General features: G+C 37.5%; 1 protein-coding gene across 2 annotated transcripts; it reads left to right on the plus strand.

The window, feature by feature from the left end:
• The first annotated feature begins 3,329 nt into the window (after positions 1-3,329).
• Positions 3,330-23,043, plus strand: LOC146451406 (uromodulin-like). 2 transcript variants are annotated; one of them, XM_085099161.1, is made up of 6 exons: positions 3,330-3,508; positions 7,507-7,637; positions 8,096-8,137; positions 8,642-8,704; positions 9,730-9,864; positions 21,783-23,043. In XM_085099161.1, the coding sequence occupies exons 2-6, from the start codon at positions 7,532-7,534 to the stop codon at positions 22,142-22,144; spliced, it is 708 nt and encodes a 235-aa protein (XP_084955287.1). In that variant the 5' UTR covers positions 3,330-3,508; positions 7,507-7,531; the 3' UTR covers positions 22,145-23,043. The 2 variants fall into 2 exon arrangements, with proteins under 2 accessions (XP_084955287.1, XP_084955288.1); XM_085099162.1 differs by lacking the exon at positions 3,330-3,508 and having other exon boundaries at positions 7,377-7,637.
• The last annotated feature ends 27 nt before the right edge of the window (positions 23,044-23,070 follow it).

The raw sequence follows: 23,070 nt of genomic DNA on the forward strand, positions 1-23,070 counted from the left end.
CTGTGTTTTGTCATGGCCTTGCGGCTCCACTTTGTTTGCCGGTTGTGGGAGATCAATCACGGATTTCCGTAATTCTTTTTCTGTATGCCTGAGTCTGCCGACTGTGTTTTGAATATGTCATTATACGAAAACACAGGACCACAGTTAAACTCTCTAGTTGATTTCATCAGTTGCCGGGAATGGCAACGCCATATTTCTTGCGGGATATGAAACATCAGTAATTGCAAAACAAACAGAACGAGAGAACAAATTGAAAATGAAGAGAAAGCCGGAAAGCCACGGAACTCATAATTCACATAAACAAATGACGTTCGAACGCCTAATTTGAAACTAGCGACAAGAGTTCACTACAGGGCTCTATCCAAATCCTCCAGTTCAAAGTAGTAGTAATAGTAGTAGTAGTAGTAGTAGTAGTAGTAGTAGTAGTAGTAGTAGTAGTAGTAGTAGTAGTAGTAGTAGTAGTAGTAGTAGCAATAGTAGTAGTAGTAGTAGTAGTAGTAGTAGTAGTAGTAGTAGTAGTAGTAGTAGTAGCAGTAGCAGTAGCAGTAGCAGTAGCAGTAGCAGTAGCAGTAGCAGTAGCAGTAGCAGTAGCAGCAGTAGTAGTAGTAGTAGTAGTAGTAGTAGTAGTAGTAGTAGTAGTAGTAGTAGTAGTAGTAGTTGTAGTAGTAGTAGTAGTAGTAGTAGTAGTAGTAGTAGTAGTAGTAGTAGTAGTAGTAGTAGTAGTAGTAGTAGTAGTAGTAGTAGTAGTTTCAGGCGCTAAATGTCCGTCGTAGGACGTAGGCCTCCCCCATTGACCTCCACTGGACCAGGTTTTGCGCGACACGGCGCCAGTGCTTTAGTAAACTATCTTAGTCGTTCCTTTAACTCGTCCTTGGTCTTCCTCGGTTCCTTGTGTGTCCCCGGGGCGCCCAAAACGTAATGCAGGTTGTCCAACGGTTATTTGTTCTTCTCTCTACATGACCATCCCAATTCCATTCGAGATTGTTTATCATTTCCATGATATCCCCGTCGCAAGAAATCTGTACAGAAGAAGCTGAATTGGTCCCAAATGACGGAAAGAAATAGAGGCGAACATGGGTTACGAGTTATGCAGGCCTTCTACCATTTTTAATTAACAAAAACTTATGACTATTGCTTCAGATGTATGACGATGGAAAGTTCTACTTTAACAGAGCTGAGCCGGTTTGGATTTCTTCGAGTTCGCCATTTAAACTTCTTTATAAAGTTCTCGCAATTCAAGCTACATTTGAAGAACCAGTTTTCATAAACTACACTTCTATTTAGCATTGAACAAATTTCTCTTACGAATGATTTGCATTTTCTCCTACATTCACTCATCTTTTGGGCTTTTAGCTGTCAGAACACAATTGCAAAATCCTCTGATTTGGAAATTACCTTGCCTCATGCTATTTACGACCTTGCGAAAACCGTAAATATTCCGAATGAAGCGATTAGTTTTGTCTGATTTCAAATGTGTGTACATTGTTTCGATTTGAGACAAACGTAAAAGTCTATTATTAAAACCACGTGGAGTTACGAGGCATAAACTGGGACGCATTGCCCATTGTGAATTATCCCTCTTGCATGCGTCGATTTTCATCGAACCCTTTCAGAGAGGAATCCTTAACTTTGAATTAAACTTGAACTGGCGCAAAGTCTCTCCGCTTTTCTCGGATTTCTTCGATCGGGTTCTGTTACTGATCTAGTTAAAAAAGTGTTTGCGTGCTACGTTTTCAATGAATATAAACATAATTTATTTTGTTAATCAGAGTCGAGTGGGTTCACGTAGGAGTGAGAGACGAAGTCAGGAAGATTAAGTGTCGCATGAACACTACTGTTGGACGGGGTAGTGAAACACTGCGATCGTAAGCGAACGGCTGACGGTAATGTCTCTTTCGAAATAAGAAGACGTAATGTATTAACGTGGACCGAACCTGTTTAATTATTGGCGCGTCTGTAAACTTTTTCGGAATGGCGCTTTTTCTCAGAAACAATTGAACGATTTCTTTCATTTTCGGCATCCTAAACGAAGAGTGTTTGAATTTTAAAGTTACATTTTTTATTGTAGTATAAGTGTTTTAGCAATGAGGACATTTTCAATGACTAATTTAAACATAAAAATGGCCCGAATTTTGATATGTACGAAGTATTTTTTTCTTGATCAAATAAGCCTCACAGTTTTCCAATTATCAGTAGTCCCCAACATAGCCTCGTAAGAATCAAAATGTGAACGGGATAATTACTAAACTGGGGACGAGTTGCTGTATTGGAGACGATGTTAGTGTTTTTTTCATTGTACGTTGCTGTAATTACAATGAAAACACCCTACTGGATGAGATAAAAATAAACAGATATACAAACAGCATTATCCGAGCTTTTCGGGGTGTACTGTGCATTTTTGGCAGAGAAATATAGCATTAAGCTGGCGCATTTTTGTGGTGGAAAGTAAACGCATAATGTATAGTATTTTTGTGCGGCCCAACTTGAGCAACAGCTGCAAATACTGTAAAAACAGTAACTAAGATAGTCCTGCACGTGTTTGAATATAAATTCCGTCTGTGGTCCATTTCTGATATATGATTTATTGTTTAATACATATGACATTTAAAATGTAACAAGTTCAGTGCAATTGTTAGTAAGCACAACTGTAAACTAGAGGAATTTTTTTTATTCGCTTGTTGTAGGAGAAAATAGTTTGACAAAAAAGTTGGTTGTAAACAGAAAATAAACGTGCCGCTTTGGTGACCTTGCTTTTCATCCCGTTCTCGTGCATGTAATTTATTTCATTTGATTGATTATTTAGATACGATGGGAATATAATACCTTAGTGATTTAAAAACTGATAAGTGGCTTGTCATGCGGCAGGACCTTTAGGAGAGGCGATGAAGAGGCGATGTTTTATTAAAATTATTTGACATCGGATTTCCATATACAGACACTGTTATTTCAAGTCGTGTTTGCCTACCAGTCAAAATGGCGCCAAAAACCGTGATAAGGCCTATTGTTTCGGTCGTGTACTGGTAAGACCCTAATAAGCTTTATCCTGCAATTTTTTTTATATGCCCAGGGTGCGGACATTAGTTCTTGTTGTAAGATATTGTGGATTCGTGTGTCCTTTTGATGCGTTCTTCCGTAAAATTGTACATGGTCAGTTTCTTGTTATTTTCGTTTACACGTGTAAAACTCGTGTTTATTTATTTATTAAAGTTGCCTCACGTCAGGGTAATTTTCTTTATCAGATGATTACGATCGATACCATCTATGAATTTTACATAATAAGACTTGTTTTTCTGATCCTCCAATCACTGGTTAGCCTTTTTCCACTGATCCATTGAAAGATAACATTGTGATGCACCATAATTTTGACCACTTGTGCGTGCAAGAAGCACATACATAAGGAAGTGGGTAAAAGCGGATAAGTTGTAAGGAGAGTTGGAGCAGAAGAGCTACTTTGGAGCCCGATCTGAAGTAAAACTCTGAGAAAGAAAATTGACTACCGCCCAGAAAGGTAAGCTCTTTTAAGTAACTGGCGGTTGCATTGTCAGTAATTTCTTGTATTCTCGCTCAGGCGTCTGAGCCGGGGAAGAGCGTTGATCTCGTCAAAATTATGCAGGGTCATAGTTGTATTATTCTTTCCTGTTGGTGTATTTTGGCAAAAAAAATTCCTATTTTCGGTAGGGACCATCTGGCCTTGGTTGATATATAGTCGTAAACATGTTTTTAGTACATTATAAAGTAAGGTGTAATTTGAGGAATACTTGTAGAATTGATGTCAGAATTGATGTTAGAATAGATGTCAGAAGAAGAAGTATCTTGTGAACAAAGAAGACCTACGAAGATTCCCGTTACCTCTCTGTTTAGCTTAGTGAGCCTCCCAACAGCTGGTGGATGAACAACGCCCCCTAATGTGGTTTATATTCAAGCAAAAATTTAATAAAGTCCAAGCCAACTTTTTAAATTGCATCAGTAGCAGCCGAAAAGTATTGCACCGAATCTATTCATTAATGTTTTGGGGTGTGGATGATCAGTTAATCATTACAAAGTATAACAGCAGTGAATGCAGAGATTCTCGGAGAAACCAAGAGAGTGGACATCAGCGTGGTTTCTCTCTAAGCGTTTCGAGAGCGGCAGGAGTCAAAAGATCTTCTCAGATAGGCAAAGAATAGTTCATTGCGAATAAAAGATCAGCATATGTGTTTGTAGCTTCTACCACAAAGTCACTAAATATGCCCTGAATGGAATCGGTTTTCGTTTTAATGCAACGTTTTTAGGAAGATTAATAATGCACGTGACTTTTGTTGTTATACAATTCCTTAACCATACAATAAGAGAAACGTTTCAATTTATATTCATTATATATAAACTCGGTGGCCCATTTTCCAATATTCTCTTTGGGCAAAGAAGACAATTATAAAGAAGTCATTTGATATATAATTTCAACTTTTGAAGTTAAAAGTGAGTTACGGTCAACAACTTCCGGTCACTACCAAGTTGGGCTGTTTTTCAATTAATTTCTGTAGAGCTGCAATTATTATTATTATTTTTTTTTTGTTTTTGGTCTGCCTAAGCCAAGCCTTAACATACTTGAGCCGCACTGGCGTGTTGAATCAGTGAATGGATAGAGAATATGGATTTAAAAGAGTCATTTAAGCAAGAATTGGTATTTTTAATGGGACCGTTGATAAACAACAGGGAGAAGTTCGATGTTAACAATGTCCTCACTAATGTACTCGCGCGATTGAAATGTCGAGGCTTCTCCCCAAGCCTTTGCTCAGCGCAATATCCGCGAGGCCAGTAAAATCATGAAGGTGGCGCTTAAACATGTTTAATTCTCTATGGTTCTCTGTTGAGATTGGCACATTAAATTTCTCTTTATGAATCGGCTGCCCAGAAGTTTGTCCAGACTCTGTTGTGAAATAAAAGGAGACCAAAACTCGAATTGTCTAAATGGGGTCCGCGCTATTCGCTGCCATTGCTTCCAGTGATCAGGGCCGATTAAAAGCTAGTCAAGGTTTTCATCTCGCTCTTTAAAAGTGATTTCAAAGCCTAATTTCAAGCTAAAGGTAAAGAAAAGTCTAAGTCAAAACTGAGAGCCAAAAATCATTTTAAAGAATCTTTATTGATAAGTAATTAAACTCGAATCAAAGTTCACGTTAATCAAGGATTAGATTAATCGGGCTTTGAACAACTGGGCCCTGATAGGAGCTTAAGGAAATCACAACTCTTTGATTTCAGCTAAACAGAATATAAAAAAAAGAATTCGTATCTTCATACAGAGGAAAGTCCCCGCTAGTGGATTATCTGAATACTTAGACACTGCCTTGTTTCTTTAAAATGCGCAGTGAGTTATTTGGCGATAACTTTTCAGAAGGTGTTCATTTATCGTTAGAATTTAAGCTATATGTCCAAGCACCTCACAAATTTCTGGATGTGAATAAATACTTTCAATTATGTGCTAGCAGCACTCCTGACTCAGTAGAGCGGACCAAGAAAGGCAAAAAAAGAAAGTACGACACCTGGGCCCAAGCTAAGCAACGACTGTTTGTTCAGTTGTGGGCCGAAAACCACGAGTGGCTAGAGAGCAGAGAGTCATGAACGGCGTGGATTAAAATCTGCGACGATTTAAACGCTCGCATGAAATTAAGTGTATGAAGAAAATCAAGTATTTAATAGAACGTTACAAAGAAGCAAAGGAATGGAACAGGAAGCAGACTGGAGGGTTGAAGAAGAAAAGCATGTTTTACGACGAAATTGATGCAGTCCTGGGTTGTCGAGACATTGTCACGTTAACCAATGTGTCCATTCTCTTGCAGGAAAATGTTTTGTTTTTCCTGATGTAACAGGAGAAGAAGGGTCACTTTCCCCAGTGGGTTATGACTGAAGTTGCTGTCAATCAAAGACGTTTTGGAACTGCAAATTTCCGTAGTGTGACCAAGACTAAAAATTGGAAGTTCAAAAATGTCTGCCAAAAAATTTGACCGCCAAAAATTGGAAGATACAAAAATTCACTTAGTGCGACCCGGCCCTTAGTGGCTTCGACGGCTCCTATAGATTTGGTTGAAGTTAGATTTGAGTACTGTTTCCCCTGATATATTTTTCTTTCTTTATTCTGTCTATCTGTGTGATTTGTTTCTTGTTTTAATTTGGTTTTGCTTTTTGGGCATTGCAAGACTTAAATATAAAATAACATCTTGAATCAAATCATCAGTCTGAATAGATTTCAGACTTTTCTTAATTACCAACGTGTTGTGGAGGCGTTTGATGAGTGACAGATCTTTGCACGATTTTTAAATTACTTTGAGTAGTTGGCAATGGGCATTATTACTTTAGGTTGTGTTTTTTTGTAAAAATGAAGCGCCTGAAGGAACGCTGTTCAGATTGAAAATGTATTTTCCAATTGATGCGTATTAACGGTTACATAATGAGTAGAGGTATAAGATTTCGTCAGTTACCACTTTTCAGTTGAACGAGAGACTACCGCGTGGCAGCTTTCTCGGAAATTGAAGAAACTCGAATTCTCCATCCAGAAGTAAGTCCCAGTGAAATTTCTTTATTTTTTAGAGTATTGTTTACAAGCCTTAAGATTTATTTGGTGATAATGCCTTAGAGGGCGTTCATTAATTTCCCGCCAGGGTTTGCCGTACCTTTTCAAAAACGAGACTCAAATTTCTAAACCTAAATAAAGGAATTTTACTTCAACTTGATGATGAGGGTAACGCATTGAGATTCTGAAAGAAGATTCATCGTCAACTAAGGAACAGTTTAACTAAGAATTGTTTTTACTTGCGTAAACCAAAGCTTTCATTTTCTGTTTCTTTATACACACCAGAGTAACAAAGTTCGGCTGAATGCTTTACAATTAATATTTTAGGGAAGCTGAATTCTTTTATTCAATTTTAAATCGTGTGTAGCTACTGAGCAAAAGTATTCGATGTAAAAAACGTAAACTTTCATTGACTTTGGAAACGGTATAAAAGAATTTGTTGGTGAAAAAAGGCACAAAACAGGGCTTGCAAAGCTTTGACATTTCCCTTTCGTTGTGTAATTAATGCCATTTAAACAGGTTCGGTAATTGCGTTTGTTTGTACTAATAAATTGCAGGAGAGGATCTTTTGAGATTGAATTGCTATCGTAAAAACTATGGCTGTTATTTGTCATAAATGGGTAGAACATTTAGTTTTTCCGTCTTCAGTTCAAGAGGAGCCTACTGAAATCGCAACTTTGACGGAAGCTTAAGAGGATATTAAGGAAATCATAGTATAAAGACTCTTTTCCCTGTCTACAAGGGCAATGCTTCATTTGGCGATAAGGTGTTAGAAAATATTCATTAATTCCCCGTTAGAGTCTGTGCTAGCTTCCCAGTAACATCACAAATTTCTAAACCAAAAATGAAAGGCATTTCAATACTTTAGCGACAACAGCTAACAAACTGGAGACAATTGCCAAGATATGGCAGTTTTACTTAATATTTTCTTTCTTATAAATTTTTGTGTTTTACTTTTATAGATCTGGACTTGTTATCACGAAGTTCATGATGAAGACTACCTGTATTCTCATTGTAAGAGTCCTGATGGCGCTCGTGCTTATTACGTCAGACGCGAGAGGGGCTGAGAAGTTTTCTGAGATGTGTACAAAATGTAAGTGAAACCAGCCAAACTAGATCTTTCCACGAAATGTTTTCAAATTTGTTACCTTTTTTCTTCCTCTTTTCAATTCTTTCATATCGTCGATTGGTTCTCTTCTTCTGATTTTAGAAACATATATTTTATTTAATTCTCATAGTGAGTAAAAGATCAAAACTAAGCAGACGTTGAAGTGTGGCGAATCGTGAGATGCGCGCGCCTGTAAACCGGATGTTCAGAGTTCTGACTTTCCAGCTGGATATATTCTATGGTAGTCCCCTGTTCAAATTCTCAGCCGTGCATTTGTAGCCAACTATAGTCAACTTCCCACCAGCTGATTTTTTTTTTTTTCAGTGTTATGTACATTTTACAATGTTTTGTTCTGTGGTTCACAGTGTGTACAGTCATCACTTCAGTTTTTAGGACTTGTACATTTAAATGAAATGATTCTTTCTTCCTTTCTAACGTCTTAGTTATCAAGAGCCAAATTGATCCTCTGGAGGAAAGGATTCAGGGTAGGTTGAACTGTCATTAATTTAATCTGCCGTTGTACTCTACGGGCCTAAAATCTCTTGCTACGATGATCTTTCTATTGCTAACAGTTATACGGCAACTCACTTTTTTTAAGACAAGAAACTAGGTAGAGGAATATTATTAGGCATTCTCGCCCCAATACAAAATTTACTGGTTTCTGAAGTATCCAAACCTTCAGATCGTGGAAAATTAGCGTTCTAGCTCTCTGAAAGATAGTACTTCCATTTCTAGAGAAAATATAGCCATTCAATCACGCTCAAATGTTTTTCCATACAAATCAAGTTTGTAAGATCATTTCCATTTTCAGAAATCACATTTGTCCTGCTACAAATTACAATAATTGTTGAGAACTGAAACATCACTTTAATTTGTTTTTGACATCCCTTTCTTCTTTTAGATCAAACCGAAGAGTTGTGTAACTTTTCGCACAGCCTATACCAAAAATGTTTATTATTGAGGTTTAATACCCGGTTCTAATCTCTCAGAGCTCCAGTCTGCCGTTGAAACTCTGAAGAAAACAGTGACACAACTGCAGGATCAGTTTGCTGGTACGTTACTGTTCTAACTGTTTAAATCGCATAATGTGTAATTCGGGGAAAACGGGAAAACGGGCACTTAACTCGATTTCATTAACTGAATGTTAAAACTTTTAGTTAATGGTTAGTTTATGGGTAGTTTATTTTTTGATAAGCTTAAAGGGAACCTCCACTCTCACAACAAATTGACGGGTAAGCGTTGGAAATAGTGTCTAAATTCTAAATATTTGTCTAAAACGTAGAAATGACATTCAAGTGTGTTAAAAATTAGATATGATTATCGACAGCTTTCGCTTTTAAATTTCCTGGGGGCAGCCATTTTGAATTTGAAGACGTGTAATGGTTGCCGCTATTGTTATTCAGCAGAAGTTCTTTTGTGTAAAACAATTGAGGAACCTTATTACGTCATGAAATCCAAGATGGCAGCGCGCGGGAAATTTAAAAGCGAAAATAGCCGATAATCAAATTATGTTTTTTTCCGACACTGAAATATTATTTCCATGATTTCCAATGAAATTTCAAAGAAAATTGTATTTTCAATAATGTAACGTTAACATGTTTCGAGAGTGGAGGTTTCCTTTAATGTACATTGTTCCACTTGTTTGTGATACACTTAAAGCAAAACCGATTTAGCTTTTTGTTTTCGATGAAGGTTGCCGCTGAACATTGCGGTTGTTTACAACATTAAAAGACTGCATATTTTTTAGTATCCTGTGTTAATGATACCTCTAAACTTTGTCAGGGACGTTTTTAGATTACGTTTTCACAGTAAGATGTTTGCGGGGTAACGCTCAAAGCAATATTGTTTGCAAGGTTATCTGCCGCGTTCATGATCAGTACAATTCAATACAATACAGTACAATACAATACAGACAAAACAAAAGACGTTCTTCACCGGAAACGGTCTCGACCGGCGTCGTGTAAACGAAAAGGAAAATTGGTTAAAATGAAACCGCGTTCGTCTAAACGCTGCCTAAAAGGCACTTGATTATATGTCAGTAATGAGCGTCTTGATTTAATCATTTTTTTATCCACAGATATCGACGAGTGTGCTACCGGCTTTCACGACTGCCACAATTTTAGTTCATGTACAAATACCTTGGGATCCTACAGTTGTTCCTGCAACCACCCTTTTGTAGGAAATGGGAAAAACTGCAGGCACTCTGCGTCAGGTGAGTCACAATGATCTAGTTTAAGTGATTACAAAATATTGGAGATAGTACGCGCGCTCTCATTGGTCGATAGGTGTGTTTAGATGAGAGTATGTAAAGACGGTGGTGACGTCATGCTTTCTGTGTCTGCCGGAACAATTTGAAAACATTTCAAAGCTTTCGTAAGACTCGCAAGGTAATTTGAAGTACAACTATTAAGGAAATGGTTAAAAAGTTTCCCAAAATTTTGATCGGGGTTTGCCTATCTCCTCCCCCCTGAACCCGAGGGGGAAAAAAGCAAAAGAAAGAAGAACACAGCGCTTTGCCTGCCTCGCTAGACGACCTATTCGAGGGAGCTCAAGTGAAGAAGACAAAATATGCAACAAATACGCAGTAAACATTTTTCTAAAAGACATTCTTTATTTCAAAAATGTACACGAAAACAAACACAAAACTATATGCTACAGACTATAAATGTTCCAATTTAAACTTTGTACGGCCGGTTGCCGTGTTTTGACTGTCAAATTTGTATAAAATGTATTTTCTCTGAGACTTTCTCAGCGTAATAATCTACTGTTACGATTGCTGTTACCAGCAACAACTTCACAGTCTGGATCCACTGCTTACTTATGATTCCTAAACAGCAAAACTTCACAAGGCACGATTAGCAACTCGACTTCTCGGCCATCTCAGGCTGCCACGTCGTTAAAGTTCACGTAACTTTCCAGAGCGACCATGCGCACTGACATTAATTTTCAGCTTAAATAAACTTCTCACCTTGAAGTTCTTTCCTTACAGAATCGTATACTTTGAACATTTCTTCTAGTTTTCACCGAATGTTTGGTATTTTCTGTAAGATTTACGAGTTACACTTGATTTTGACTTTTATAACGCAAATTTTGATTGGTTCATGTGTTGTCAGATGCGTGTTTTCATTGGCTAGTAGCAAAAATGATTGTCCAGAGCGTGTACTGAGAATATCTTTTTCAATCAAGAAATAAATAAATAAATAAATAAATAAATAAAATTTCGCTTCATTTGTAGAATTATTTTTTTTTGAGGTGAATGACACTTGCTATACTGAGTATTATTAGCAATAGAGGACTTTTTCCCGTGTTTACATAGCCTTATCCAAACACTTGGGGAGTTGGGAGAATTCTCGAAAGTTATGCAAATCCTCGACTGCGTCTCGGGTTTGCATAACCTGTCGAATTCTCCCAACCCCCCTCGTGTTTAGATCAGGCTATGAAAACACGGAAAAAGTCCTCTATTGCTTAAGCGGTATACTTGAATTCTGCAAACAAACAATCAAACACGAAGTTCAAGAACAAAGTGGAGAAGAGAGGTCCCGTTACTCGTTTTCATTATACATTGCGTTACCACCAGAGATATTGAATGCTACTATAAACTTAAACAGTGGATAGTGCATTGGTGCGCTCTGTTTGGGCACTGGAACTCAGTATAGCAAGTGTCATTCACCTCAAAAAAAAAAATAATAATAATAAATAAAAATAACTCGTGAACTTCGCGTATGTTACAGGTAAAATGGTTTCACGGTCTCTTACGGTCCGTAACAAACGAAGAAATTTAACGAATAAAAGACTAATAAAGAAAGAAGCTGTTTCCGCTAACACAAAGAAGGCGGCAAAATTTGGTTGGCAAGTTTTGCACGTAAAGCTTGATCCTTTTAAGCCCAAATTTATCGATGAAACCTGTGGAAAAGCTTTTGGTTACAAATGCAAATATATCGTGAGGAAATTGTAATGGTTGATAAGAATCAATGATTTAAAAATCGTCATTTTCGTACCATATTATGGCACTGTTTTAGTATATAGTAATACAGCTATTCACCTCAGTGTTGGAGGCCAGTGGTACCACTAGGCACCTCCACCTCGGTCAATAGTTGCTAATCATTTAATATAAAAAGGGCAGCTAAAACACGCAGATATTCTATGACTGCATTACTGATAAACGTAATCAGAACGTGCTGATTCTAAGCTCTTGTTTATGTAGACAGTTAACAAAGAAAGGATTATACAGGTTAAAACAATTATAATCATACTTTTCATAAATATGATAAAGAAAAAACCGTAAGAAGACAAGTATTTATTGCCAGTGTAAATATGTACAAACTACATGGGCAAGTAAATTATGGTTGAACTGAATGGCAGAATGATAGTTTCGAAAATTGAAATTGTTGTTTAGGAAGTAAAATGCTTCGAAGAACGAAAGAAGTGCAGTCAATGTACAAACATTAATTTAAAATATTCCCAAAGCATGGGCTCAACACTCAACTCAGAATTATAACGGCCCACAAAAGTAGAATCTACTGTGTGATAGTTTGAAATTTTGAGATGTAAGGAATCCTTTCTGTAACGAAACATTCAAGTCAACTTTGCAATAATTCCACGAATATTAACATTTAAGTTAAATAAAAATCAAATTAAATTTACGTCAGCCATTGCGTTTCTTTAAGCTCGTGGCTCAAGACGATGAACATTGTTGGTTAGAATAATGTTACGCTTTCCACCACTGTAAGCACTGAAAAACAATCAAACAAATAAACAAACACACACAAAAAAGAAAAAAAAAACTTTGATTACTTGATGTTAAGCAGACAAACCGAAAGTGAAGAAAGCAAACCAAACGAATGAAGGTAACAATCAAGATCCACGGAACGCAACTACTTCGGGCTCTTTTGCTACACCGCTTAACCGGAAACTTCGCAATTCTTTGGACTCAATGTGTTGGCCTTTCCGTAAGAGAAAGTCACACGTTTGCTCAAATGAAATCAGTTGTCGATAACCTTGAAGTCCAGGTAACAGAAATTAACTCCCTCTTTAAATCACAACCAAATGAAAGCTTCTTTAGAAATAAGATCTCCGATCTACAAGATAAGATAACGCAATTCGACAACTCATTCAAAGTCAACTTCCAAGCCTTGACTGCGCGAATTGCTGAGACAGAATTGGAAAATGACAACATCAAATCGGAAAACAACAAAATGAAATCTGAAGTTAAGCCTCTTAAAAGAAAACTAAAATCAATTGAACATAGTTCCAACGAGAAACTAACCCAACCTGGAGTGTAAAATAATCATCGTATAAATCCAGATAAAGCACAGAACGACGCAGAGTTTACTTTCCCCGCTTCAGTTCCAGTCCATAACAGATTTTCCGCCCTTCAGGAAATTACGCAATCTAAAAACACAACAACTCCTGATATTCCATATGTTGCTTGTACAAGTACAAGTAATAAATCTGAAGATAACATATCTATGAACTTTATCGACGATACAAGTCCAGCTGTGAGAACACCGGAAATCAATTCAACCATCAGAGATGACATCATTTTACTCATTGACTCAAATGAAAAATATATTAACACTGATCAATTCAGCTCAAACAAACAAACCCGCCTAATGTTCTGCCCAGCAATTCCTTCAGTTATCAAAACACTCACCGAATCCACTCTTGGTCAGCCAAGTCACATAACCATACATGTTGGAACGAATGATATTGAACTCGCTTCACCTAATTCATGTCTTCCTAATTTTCAGAACTTGATCCAAATCGCATCGCAAAAATACCTGACCTCCAAAATACTAATCTCGTCACTACTCAAGCGCGCTGATGATATTGATATTTACAGATCCGAATTCAACGCTAAGCTTGGCTCACTTTGCACACCATTTCCCAACGATCACCTCGTCAATAATGACAATATTCCAGCCGACTTTCTCCCCGATAATAAGCATCTAAAAAGACGCAAAATTGGAGCGCTGGTTGCAAATCTGAAAGACGTTATCTTCAATAGATCAAGACCCGAAACAAGACCAGCAAGACAGACCTTTGGACCTCCAAATACACCACTACCTACATAACCTACATGCGCACAACCTCCTTTTATGATGAGATCTGGCCCAAATGTCAATGCCTTGGGACACAGTCCACCTCAGAAAATGTTTGTTCCACAACCAAGAGTCCAGGCCTATCCACCGCAACCTTCATATGCCTCAGTAACCAGTATGCCACCTTCACAACCGCAGTCTTTGAACATCAACACTGTTCTAGAACTTCTGAAACTCTATGAATCTACACGTCACCCTTAAACGATTTATATCCTTTTATTATTTTATATACTTTTATTGTTTTCCTTCTCATCCATTACCCTTATGAGTTGTTCGTACTGCTTGTTTCTTAACTAAAACGTTAAATTAGGTCATGTCATTCAGATCTAACCTCTTATCAATTACTAGTTGGAACGTAAACGGTTTATCCGAAAACTTTTTTTTAGGTAACAAGTTGTCAAATGTTGATTTTCTGAGCTGCTTTCAACACTCTGATATCAAAGTTTTAACCGAAAATTTGAGATCAAATGATTTCTCTCTTCCCGGTTTTGAATTATTTACCAGCCCTAGCAAAAAACACCACAATAAGAAAAATGGTAGATCATCGGGTGGTATTACCTTTGGGTTTAAAATTGATCTCAAACAAGGCATAAAATTAATTGCATTTAATCCAAATTTTTTATGGTCCAAACTTGATAAAACGTTTTTCACTTTAGATCAAGATATGTTTCTATGCGCCATTTATACCCCTCCTAAAGATTTCCCATATTTCAACCCGGACATTTTTGATGAACTTCAATACGACATTGCTTAATACAGCACAGACGGCCTTATTATGTTGACAGGTGACTTACATGCCAGAACAGGATGCCCACTAGATTATGCTGACGTCAAACACTGTGTTCATATCCCCGGGGATAATCTTCCGCCCCTACCCACCCTACGACAGAGGAAAAGTTTCGACTCCCAAATTAATGAACATGGCCAGTCCTTACTTGAAATTTGCAAAGCACGCGATTTAAGAATTCTAAACGGAAGAACAACAGGTGACTCTTTTGGCAAAATAACTTACCATTCTTCAAAAGGAATTACCACTGTAGACTATTTCATTGTTAGCCATGATATGATAAACTTGTTTAATAATCTTATAGTTAAAGAGCCAACGATTTTTCAGATCATTCTCAACTTATCTGTTGAGTAAATTTCGCACCATCAACTTCTCCCCAAACAAATTCTCACCCTCAAGGACGTATGTTTAATCTTCCAAAACAATTTATCTGGAATCAAACTTCCAGTGAAACTTTTCTTAATGTCCTAAGACAAGATGAGTTTCTATCACGTCTAACTTGCTTTGAAAAAAAACGCCTCTCCCACTAATAGTGAAGGTATTGATTTAGCCACGGTGAAATTTACGCTCTCTCAGATTAGCTTGCAAAAAAAAGAAGTCAAAGACACATAAAAAATGGTTTGACACGCGCTGTATATCTCTGAGAAAACAATTGAATTTACTTTCCAATAAAAAACATAGAAATCCTTTTGATTCACTGACCTCAGGAATGATTACCATACAGCACGTAAAAACTTTAAGAAACTGATCAAATACAAAAAAGCAGAACTCTTCAACTCTCAAGTTAAGGACCTTTCGGATAACAAAGACACTCAAACTTTCTGGACCTATCTTAAATTCCCTAAAGGAACAACTCCAGCCCCCTGTAAATAATCAGGATATTCCAGTCAACAATCTTTTTAATCACTTTACACCCGTACCAAAACATGCCCTCCCTCCCATCAGGTCCAGCCTCTCTAAAGCATGATGTTTCCTCTTTAGAACAAACAAAGAACATTCACAACGTTTTAGATAGCCCTATTTAACCTTCTAAAATTAAAAACATAGTGAAATCTCTAAAACCAAAAAAGCCCCCCGGTGATGACAAAATCCGTAATGAAATGTTAAAAACTGGTATACAATTCCTGAATACTGCCCTTTGCAAGCTGTTTAATCTAATACTTTGAAGTGGCTTTTTTTCTAGCTCTTGGTGTGAAGGAATAATAACTCCAATTTATAAATCTGGCAACAAACTTGACCCAGCAAACTATAGGGGCATTTGTATAAATAGTTGTTTAGGAAAACTTTTTACTTCTGTCCTTAATACCAGACTGAAAAACCACCTACTCGATCATGACATTTTACATCAAGCTCAAATTGTTTTTTTTTTTTTTACCAAATCATCGCACATCCGATCACATCTTACCCTTGATTGATAAATACGTTAACCATGTCGCAAAAGGTAAATTGTACACCTGTTTTATTGATTTTAAGAAAGCTTTTGATTCAGTTTGGCATGACGGTCTATTCTATAAACTCCTTCAATACAACATTGGGGGTAAATTTTATGATTTGATTAAAATCTTTACTCTAAAACCAAATAGAGCAGAATTCTTTAATTATTGTAAGGGTGTTAGGCAAGGTTGTATCCTCTCCCCCATGTTGTTTAATTTATACCTGAATGAAATCCCTTTTTTACTTGACCGTGAAGGCACAGATCCTATAGTTTTACCGAATGGTTCCCTCCTAAATTGTTTACTCTATGCCGATGACTTAGTTTTGATTTTTCACTCAGCTGAAGGCCTGCAAAAGCAACTCTCTATTCTCTCATAATATTGTGAACATTGGCTATTATCTATAAATCCAAAGAAAACAAAAGTTATGATATTGAAGGTGAAGGCGCGCCGTAGATTTATGAGAATTTGTGATGGTAGTGTCGTCTCCAAACATACGAGCTGTCGCATATTTTAAACACGCAGGAAGATCATTTATGTAAATAAGAAATAACAGTGGTCCAAGAATGGATCCTTGTGGAACACCACAGCTGATTTTTCGAGGCTCAGATGTGTATCCCTGGACCACACAAACTTGGTCTCTGTTAGAAAGATAGGATTTAAACCAATCCAGAGTCGGTCCACTAATCCCGTACAGTTCAAGTTTATTCAAGAGAATCTCATGCGATACAGTATCGAAGGCTTTGGCCAAATCCAGAAAAACCACCACGTTTGTGTTACCTTGGTCAATGTTGAAATACCATTCATTCGTTGCATCCAACAGTGCTGTTACTGTGGAATGCAGAGAACGAAAACCAGACTGATGTTTAGTTAAAAGTTTGTTTCTTGAAAGATAAGAATACAGTTGGTTATATATAATTCTTTCAAAAACTTTTCCAACAGCAGGTAAAACAGAAATCGGTCGGTAGTTATTCGGATTAGACTTGTCATCTTTCTTATGTACAGGGAAAACTTTGGCACTTTTCCACTCCGATGGAAAAGTACCAGTTTCAACAGATTTGTTGAAAATTTTGCAGAGAGATTCCGCAAGGACAGGCGCTGCAACTTTCAATAGTTTTGAGGAAATATAGTCTAGCCCGACAGCTTTCTTTGTTGCAAGGGAGTTTAGGGTTTCAGGAACGAATGTTAAGGAAATCTTTTCTAATCGAAAGTTTGTCTTTGGTTTTAACAAATATTGTTTAAAATCGCAGTTGTTCTGCGGTAAAGTAGAGGCGAGAGTCGATCCTACCTCAGTAAAATGTTTGTTCAGCTCATCAGCAATTTTACAGGGCTCAGTGAATGATAAATTGTTCACTTTCAATTCGTTGATTGTGTCACTTTTAATTTTTCGCGACATTAGATCATTAATAGTTTTCCATATCTCTCGCACGTTACCGGAATTATTTTCCATTTCTTTATGATAATAAGCAGCTTTAGTGTCCCGTGATTTATTGTTTGTTTTATTTCTAACGCGTCTATACTCATTCCAATCGTTTAAGTCCCCCGAACGCACTGCCTTCTTTTTGAGATGATTACGTTTTATAATCATTCCTTTCAAATCAGGCGTGAGCCAAGGCAACACTTTATGTCGCACTCGTTTTGTTTTTAGTGGGGTATGTTTGTTAGCAACACTAGTGAAAAGTTGTTTCCAAACATCCCACATTTCATCTGGCGAATCCAAAAACTCAATATCTCCCCAGGGTAATGACTGCAGTTCTTGAAGAAAGAAACTTGAGTTGAAATTCTTGAAAGACCTTGCGGTAATATATTTATGTCTATTGTTGGTAGGAACTGCAATTTTCCGAACAACATATACAAGGCAGTGGTCGCTGATTCCGCAGTCAATCACTCCATGAGACACAACTCTTGATTCTTGGTTTGTAAAAATTAAATCGATTAACGATTTTGAAGTTACCGTTATTCTAGTTGGTTTGTTTATAATTTGTGTGAGCTGGTAGACGTCACTGATTTCAGTTAAATTGATCAGTTCAGAATTTCTACTTTCGGCCAAATAATTACAGTTCATGTCACCAATGACAATAATCTCTTTGTTTTCAAAGTCGAGAGATTTAATTACATCTTCAAAATAGCAAAAGAATTCGTCCTCGGTTCCCGGGGGCCTATAAACAGCAACAATACAAAAAGGCTGAGAATTTGGTTTAAATATTTCAACAACAATTGCCTCGTAGATGTCGCTCATGAGGCTTGATCGTGTTTTGAAATTTATGGAAGAGCGAATATATAGCCATACTCCTCCACCGTTACGATTTCTATCCCTTCTGACTATGTCATATCCTTGGATGTGAATGCAAGAGTTATCAATTGAATCACTTAGTCTTGTTTCGTTAATCGCTAAAACATCCAGATTTTTATCAGCCATAAAAAGTCTCAACTCATCGATGTGAGCAGGGAGACTAGCAATATTCAAAGACGCAATTTTAAAACCCCTAGTTTGCGGTACTAGGGATAGACATTTACGCACGTCAGTAGGGATAGAACTCTCGCTGTCACCTCAATGAGTATAACTAGAATTAAAATGCTTAATTAAATTAGAAGCAAACAGGGAATTACCTTCGTGTGAAAGGTGTAGGCCACTGGAGTTAAAATGATTCTTTCGATTAATGTTGTTGTGCGAAATAAACTTCCAACCTCTGTTGGCCGCGAATTTACGCAAACCGTTGTTGATTTCCGTCACTTTACTATCAAGATTCGGCTTGTCGAGACGCTTTAAAAGCGAAGAGATCGTCACTTCACTTGTGCAGTTTTGAGAAATATTATCGGCAAGGTTGACAATATTGTCAATAACTTGGCGGGACGTGTTCATTTGCAAATCGTTTGTTCCAACATGCAAGATAAGTTCATCGGGCTCTGCTCTTATCGTTGGTATGCAGTAGCTCTCCATGTCCTCTGTTGTCGAAGCAGGGAACGATTTTACTGTCACCTATGGTGCATTTCTTGTCCTAGAGAGCCTCCATCCGTGTATGCCTTTCACAATAGAATCACCCAAGACAACAACATTTTTCTTTCCTGGTTGTTCATCGGCCTCGGTTTGCGCTGGAGTTCTCTGAGAATTCGGTTGTGGTGTCATCTTCGTTTTTTTCATATTTGCTTTGCTCTTAGAACTTCCTGGTTTGTTGTTGCTGGTCGTCGACTGGTCTTTTATTGTCCCAGTTGTGCTGTTTGGGTTGGTAACTTCATCTTGGCCTTCAGAATTATGCGGTTCCCTCGCTGGGTGACAGTCTGGCTTATTAATTAACTTGATGACAGTTAGTAAGCTGGCATTCTCGTTTGGCAGTTGTAAAATTTCGGATTTTAAGCGCTCGTTTTCACTGAGAAGAGCTGCAACTGAATTTGGATCAGAGAGGAGCGACGAGTTTTGTAGGAGACCTTTCAGTTCTTCGAGTTGTTAATCCAAAATGTCAATTCTTCGTGTTGTTTCTGAGCATTTGCATTTGCACTTGGACGTTAATTCATTCTCTGGTTGAAAAGAATCGCTAAGCTGGACATTTTCACTGGTAACACTGCCATTGTCTTCTTCATTACTGTGTATCATGACGTTTTCTTCTCCGTCTCGCCCTTCGGAGTATGCGTCGCCATCTTGTTCGTCACCTTCTTTCCGAATGTCTTCAGGAATAGCGTCGCTGTCTTCCTTTGCCAGATTACAAAGCAGCAATTTTAGTTCGGCATGTTCTTTGCCTTGCACTAGAATTGTTTTGGTCGTACTATACCATTTCAGAACAATTTTAGATGTTTTGTAAGACAGCATGTTGTGCTTTGGATCGTCTTCCCACTTGCCGTCATTCCAACCGTCGACAACGCAGATGAACGTCTTGATGAGAGAGAGAGAGAGAGAGAGAGAGAGAGAGAGAGAGAGAGAGAGAGAGAGAGAGAGAGAGAGAGAGAGAGAGAGAGAGAGAGAGAGAGAGAGAGAGAGAGAGAGAGAGAGAGAGAGAGAGAGAGAGAGAGAGAGAGAGAGAGAGAGAGAGAGAGAGTGCTTATGTGCCATTGCTAGGTCCATATAGTAATTTATCACGACTGCCCTCCAAAATCCCGGCCCGCAAATGATCCCCGGACCGGAAATGAGTTTTAAATTGTTCTGTTGCACTAAGCCGCTACATTATAGTTTTCAAAATTGTGAAATTTCCATGTAGATAGTTTAATATAACGACTTGTGTTATTAAGAAACAAAAAAATGAAGCTAGTGTATCAAGTTTAAATCCACTGTCCAATTTTGAGTCCATTCCATTCTTTATTTATGGTGATCATTTTCGGTCCGGGGATCATTTGCGGGTCTGGATCATTTGCGGGCCGGGATCATTTGCGGGCCTGTACTCCAGTTCATCAAACACAATGGAGACATGTTAAAATCGCATCAAATTAAAAAGTAACAAAGAAACACAATTTTTGACAAGAGAAAAAAAAAATCTTGAAAAATATGGTTCTCAAAATCGTGTTGGCATGAGAAATCATGTCAAGTGGACATCCAAAAGTCATACGAATTTTTTCCTTGATAATCAGGACGTTTGCTTTAATATTAAAAATGTTATAAAATGTAAGAAATCAGAGAGGGCGCCCCCTCCCCCGACTATCCAGGTTGAATACGGTTATATGCATTTCAATTCCATGGATAGTCTTACCTAGCTATTGAAAGTGCAAATCATATCTAAAAAAAATCATGAAAAAAATCATCAGCTCCTGGTTAATTTTTTTTTTTCGATCAAAGCTTTCTTTATTTTTTTTGTTATCATGTTGGCGCAGTAATTTGAAAAAAAGAAAACATCGTATCCACTCATTTTATTAATATTTAGATTACATTGCTTCGCCACTGCTTTGAATTTTGAAAACGGCGGACCAACAGAGATTTCCTTGTTTCAATAAAATGTGAGTAAAACGGCAGAGCAAATTTTTCCTTATTATATCTACCGGCTTTCATCATTATCGTAGACAGCGCAAAAGTGCATGTGTAAGTGGAGATTGCACTTGGCAAGTTCAATGCCTTCGATGTCTTTTTAACTGACAATGATATTACCAGTTGAAAGTAGATGTCCTACGCCAAATTCAATTGAAAGTTAAAGTAGCGTAAGTTCCTTTCTCTAAACTCTGGTTTTCGCTAGCCGCGCAAGCACAAGCGCAAGCATAAGAAAACTCGTTTCTCCATGAAAACGGCCTCGACGCAAGCACAAACACAAGGATCAATCATTTTCTTGTGCTTGTGCTTGTGCTTGTGCTTGTGCTTGTGCTTGCGTCGCCTTTCTTTTTCACTTGTCATAAACCTGTAATGCTTGTGCTTATGCTTGCGCCCATAATTGCGTAGCTTAAGTGAGTTATGCGTAAGAGTTGCCCAACGTATAAACCAACCCACGGATATACTGGAACCTAAGGAGCTGATAGACCGGACGTTGGTTAGTTTGAATTGTAAGGATATTTACCCCTCACTCACCAGCTCTTCTTAGTTCTCTACAATTTCTGTTCTGACTTCCTACTTCACCATAGCAACTTTCAGTTTGTAGGCTTTCAAGTGGATGTGCGTGCGCATCTGCGTGTATGGTAGCCACGCTCCAGTATTCCCTTGCAGCGTAATGTGTTACAAGCTGGAATAGTATTGCTGAAATTATTTTAAATTATGATTATAATAATTAGTACTATTTTAATGCTTAAAGACGTTATTCACTGGTAATAATGATCTGGGATAAGACAACGAATTGAAACTTGTTTTAGCCTGATTTGTGATGATTATCACTGTGTTACTTTTATTACTGTTTCTCTTCAGAATGCCAGAACTATTACAGTCTGAATAATGTCGACAGAAAGATAACTTACACCACTTATCACGGTTATTGTGACAGTGGAATGACTCATGGATGGTACCGGTTTGAGGGAGCTGCAGGGAAACGAATGGCTTCTTCATGCCCACCCACTTGGAGGTGTAGCACTCGCGCAACAGGATGGTTAACAGGAGGGCACCCTAATGTTGCTGATGGTCAAGTTAGCAGAATGGTGTGTTTTCATTGGTCTAATGGATGCTGCCAGTGGTCAACTACCATCCAAGTGAGGAACTGCGGTTCTTTCTACGTGTATTACCTTGGTGGTTCACTCCCTACCTGTGATCTCCGCTTCTGTGGTAGTGACTAGAGAAGAACTGAGTCTGTTGCGCGTCAACAAACCTTACAGTTTACGTTATTTTTATATGGATGATTTTTTTTTAACTGATTAAGACCATAAGTGCACGTTTGAGTTTTTTTTTTTTTATAATTTTGGGACTGATCACTCTAATAGCATTTTTAAATTTAATTTTTTTCGGAGCATTATTCGAGTGGGAAATACTTAAAAAAAACATCGATTATTAGAGGTGAAGGTGATCACAAATTGCACTTAACTTAAATTCGAGTTTAGTTGTATTCAAAGTTATGAAAAGGTTTTGTTAATCATTTTTACTTGGAAAATAATGCTTCCACTTCCAAGAGAGTCAAGAGCCAATTCAAGAAAATCTAATACTGGAATTGTGATTGAAAATAATTTGCTTGCGCTATAGGTATATTTGCACTTTTAAGGCCAGCTTTCGAGCGGAAACTATTATAAAAACCAGTTAATGCAACCTACTGAATAGTTTTTGTTTCCGGTGCTTTGAGGTTAAGGCTAACAAAGCGTTTACACTTTCAACTGCAGGCTATAACAATGTATTTTTTATTTTTTACATATACAATTTGTTAGGCGCATTTGATCATATACACATGCTAATTTGCGCCATACAAATATTTATTATTATTATTATTATTATTATTATTATTATTATTATTACCAAAGCCCACGTGGAATAGTCGCAGTGTTGTTTCTCAGCGTTTGTAGTTTTAATCCATTGATGAACTAGGAAAATACCATTGATTTGAGCAGTTTGCCACCTGAAATGTATCTCATCAGGCTCACATCTCACTGATGCTAGTACGTGTTCCCAGATGTGGAGGCAATTAAATCAATTTGAAGAAAATTACAACATCTTTCGGCCGTTACAACAGCCATCGCTAGTTACGAAAATTTGAGATAAATATATACTACATAAA

The sequence above is a fragment of the Pavona decussata genome, unplaced genomic scaffold (genome assembly GCF_977016875.1).
Source record: "Pavona decussata unplaced genomic scaffold, jaPavDecu1.1 SCAFFOLD_389, whole genome shotgun sequence".
NCBI classification, from domain to species: Eukaryota; Metazoa; Cnidaria; class Anthozoa; order Scleractinia; family Agariciidae; genus Pavona; species Pavona decussata.

What these genes read in the sequence shown, in the direction of transcription:
- LOC146451406 (XM_085099161.1), top strand. Translation starts at nt 7,532, where the DNA reads ATGATGAAGACTACCTGTATTCTCATTGTAAGAGTCCTGATGGCGCTC. An exon ending in TTCTGAGATGTGTACAAAAT is followed by an intron (nt 7,638 to 8,095) that starts GTAAGTGAAACC and finishes CTAACGTCTTAG; the next exon opens with TTATCAAGAGCCAAATTGAT. An exon ending in ACTGCAGGATCAGTTTGCTG is followed by an intron (nt 8,705 to 9,729) that starts GTACGTTACTGT and finishes TTTTATCCACAG; the next exon opens with ATATCGACGAGTGTGCTACC.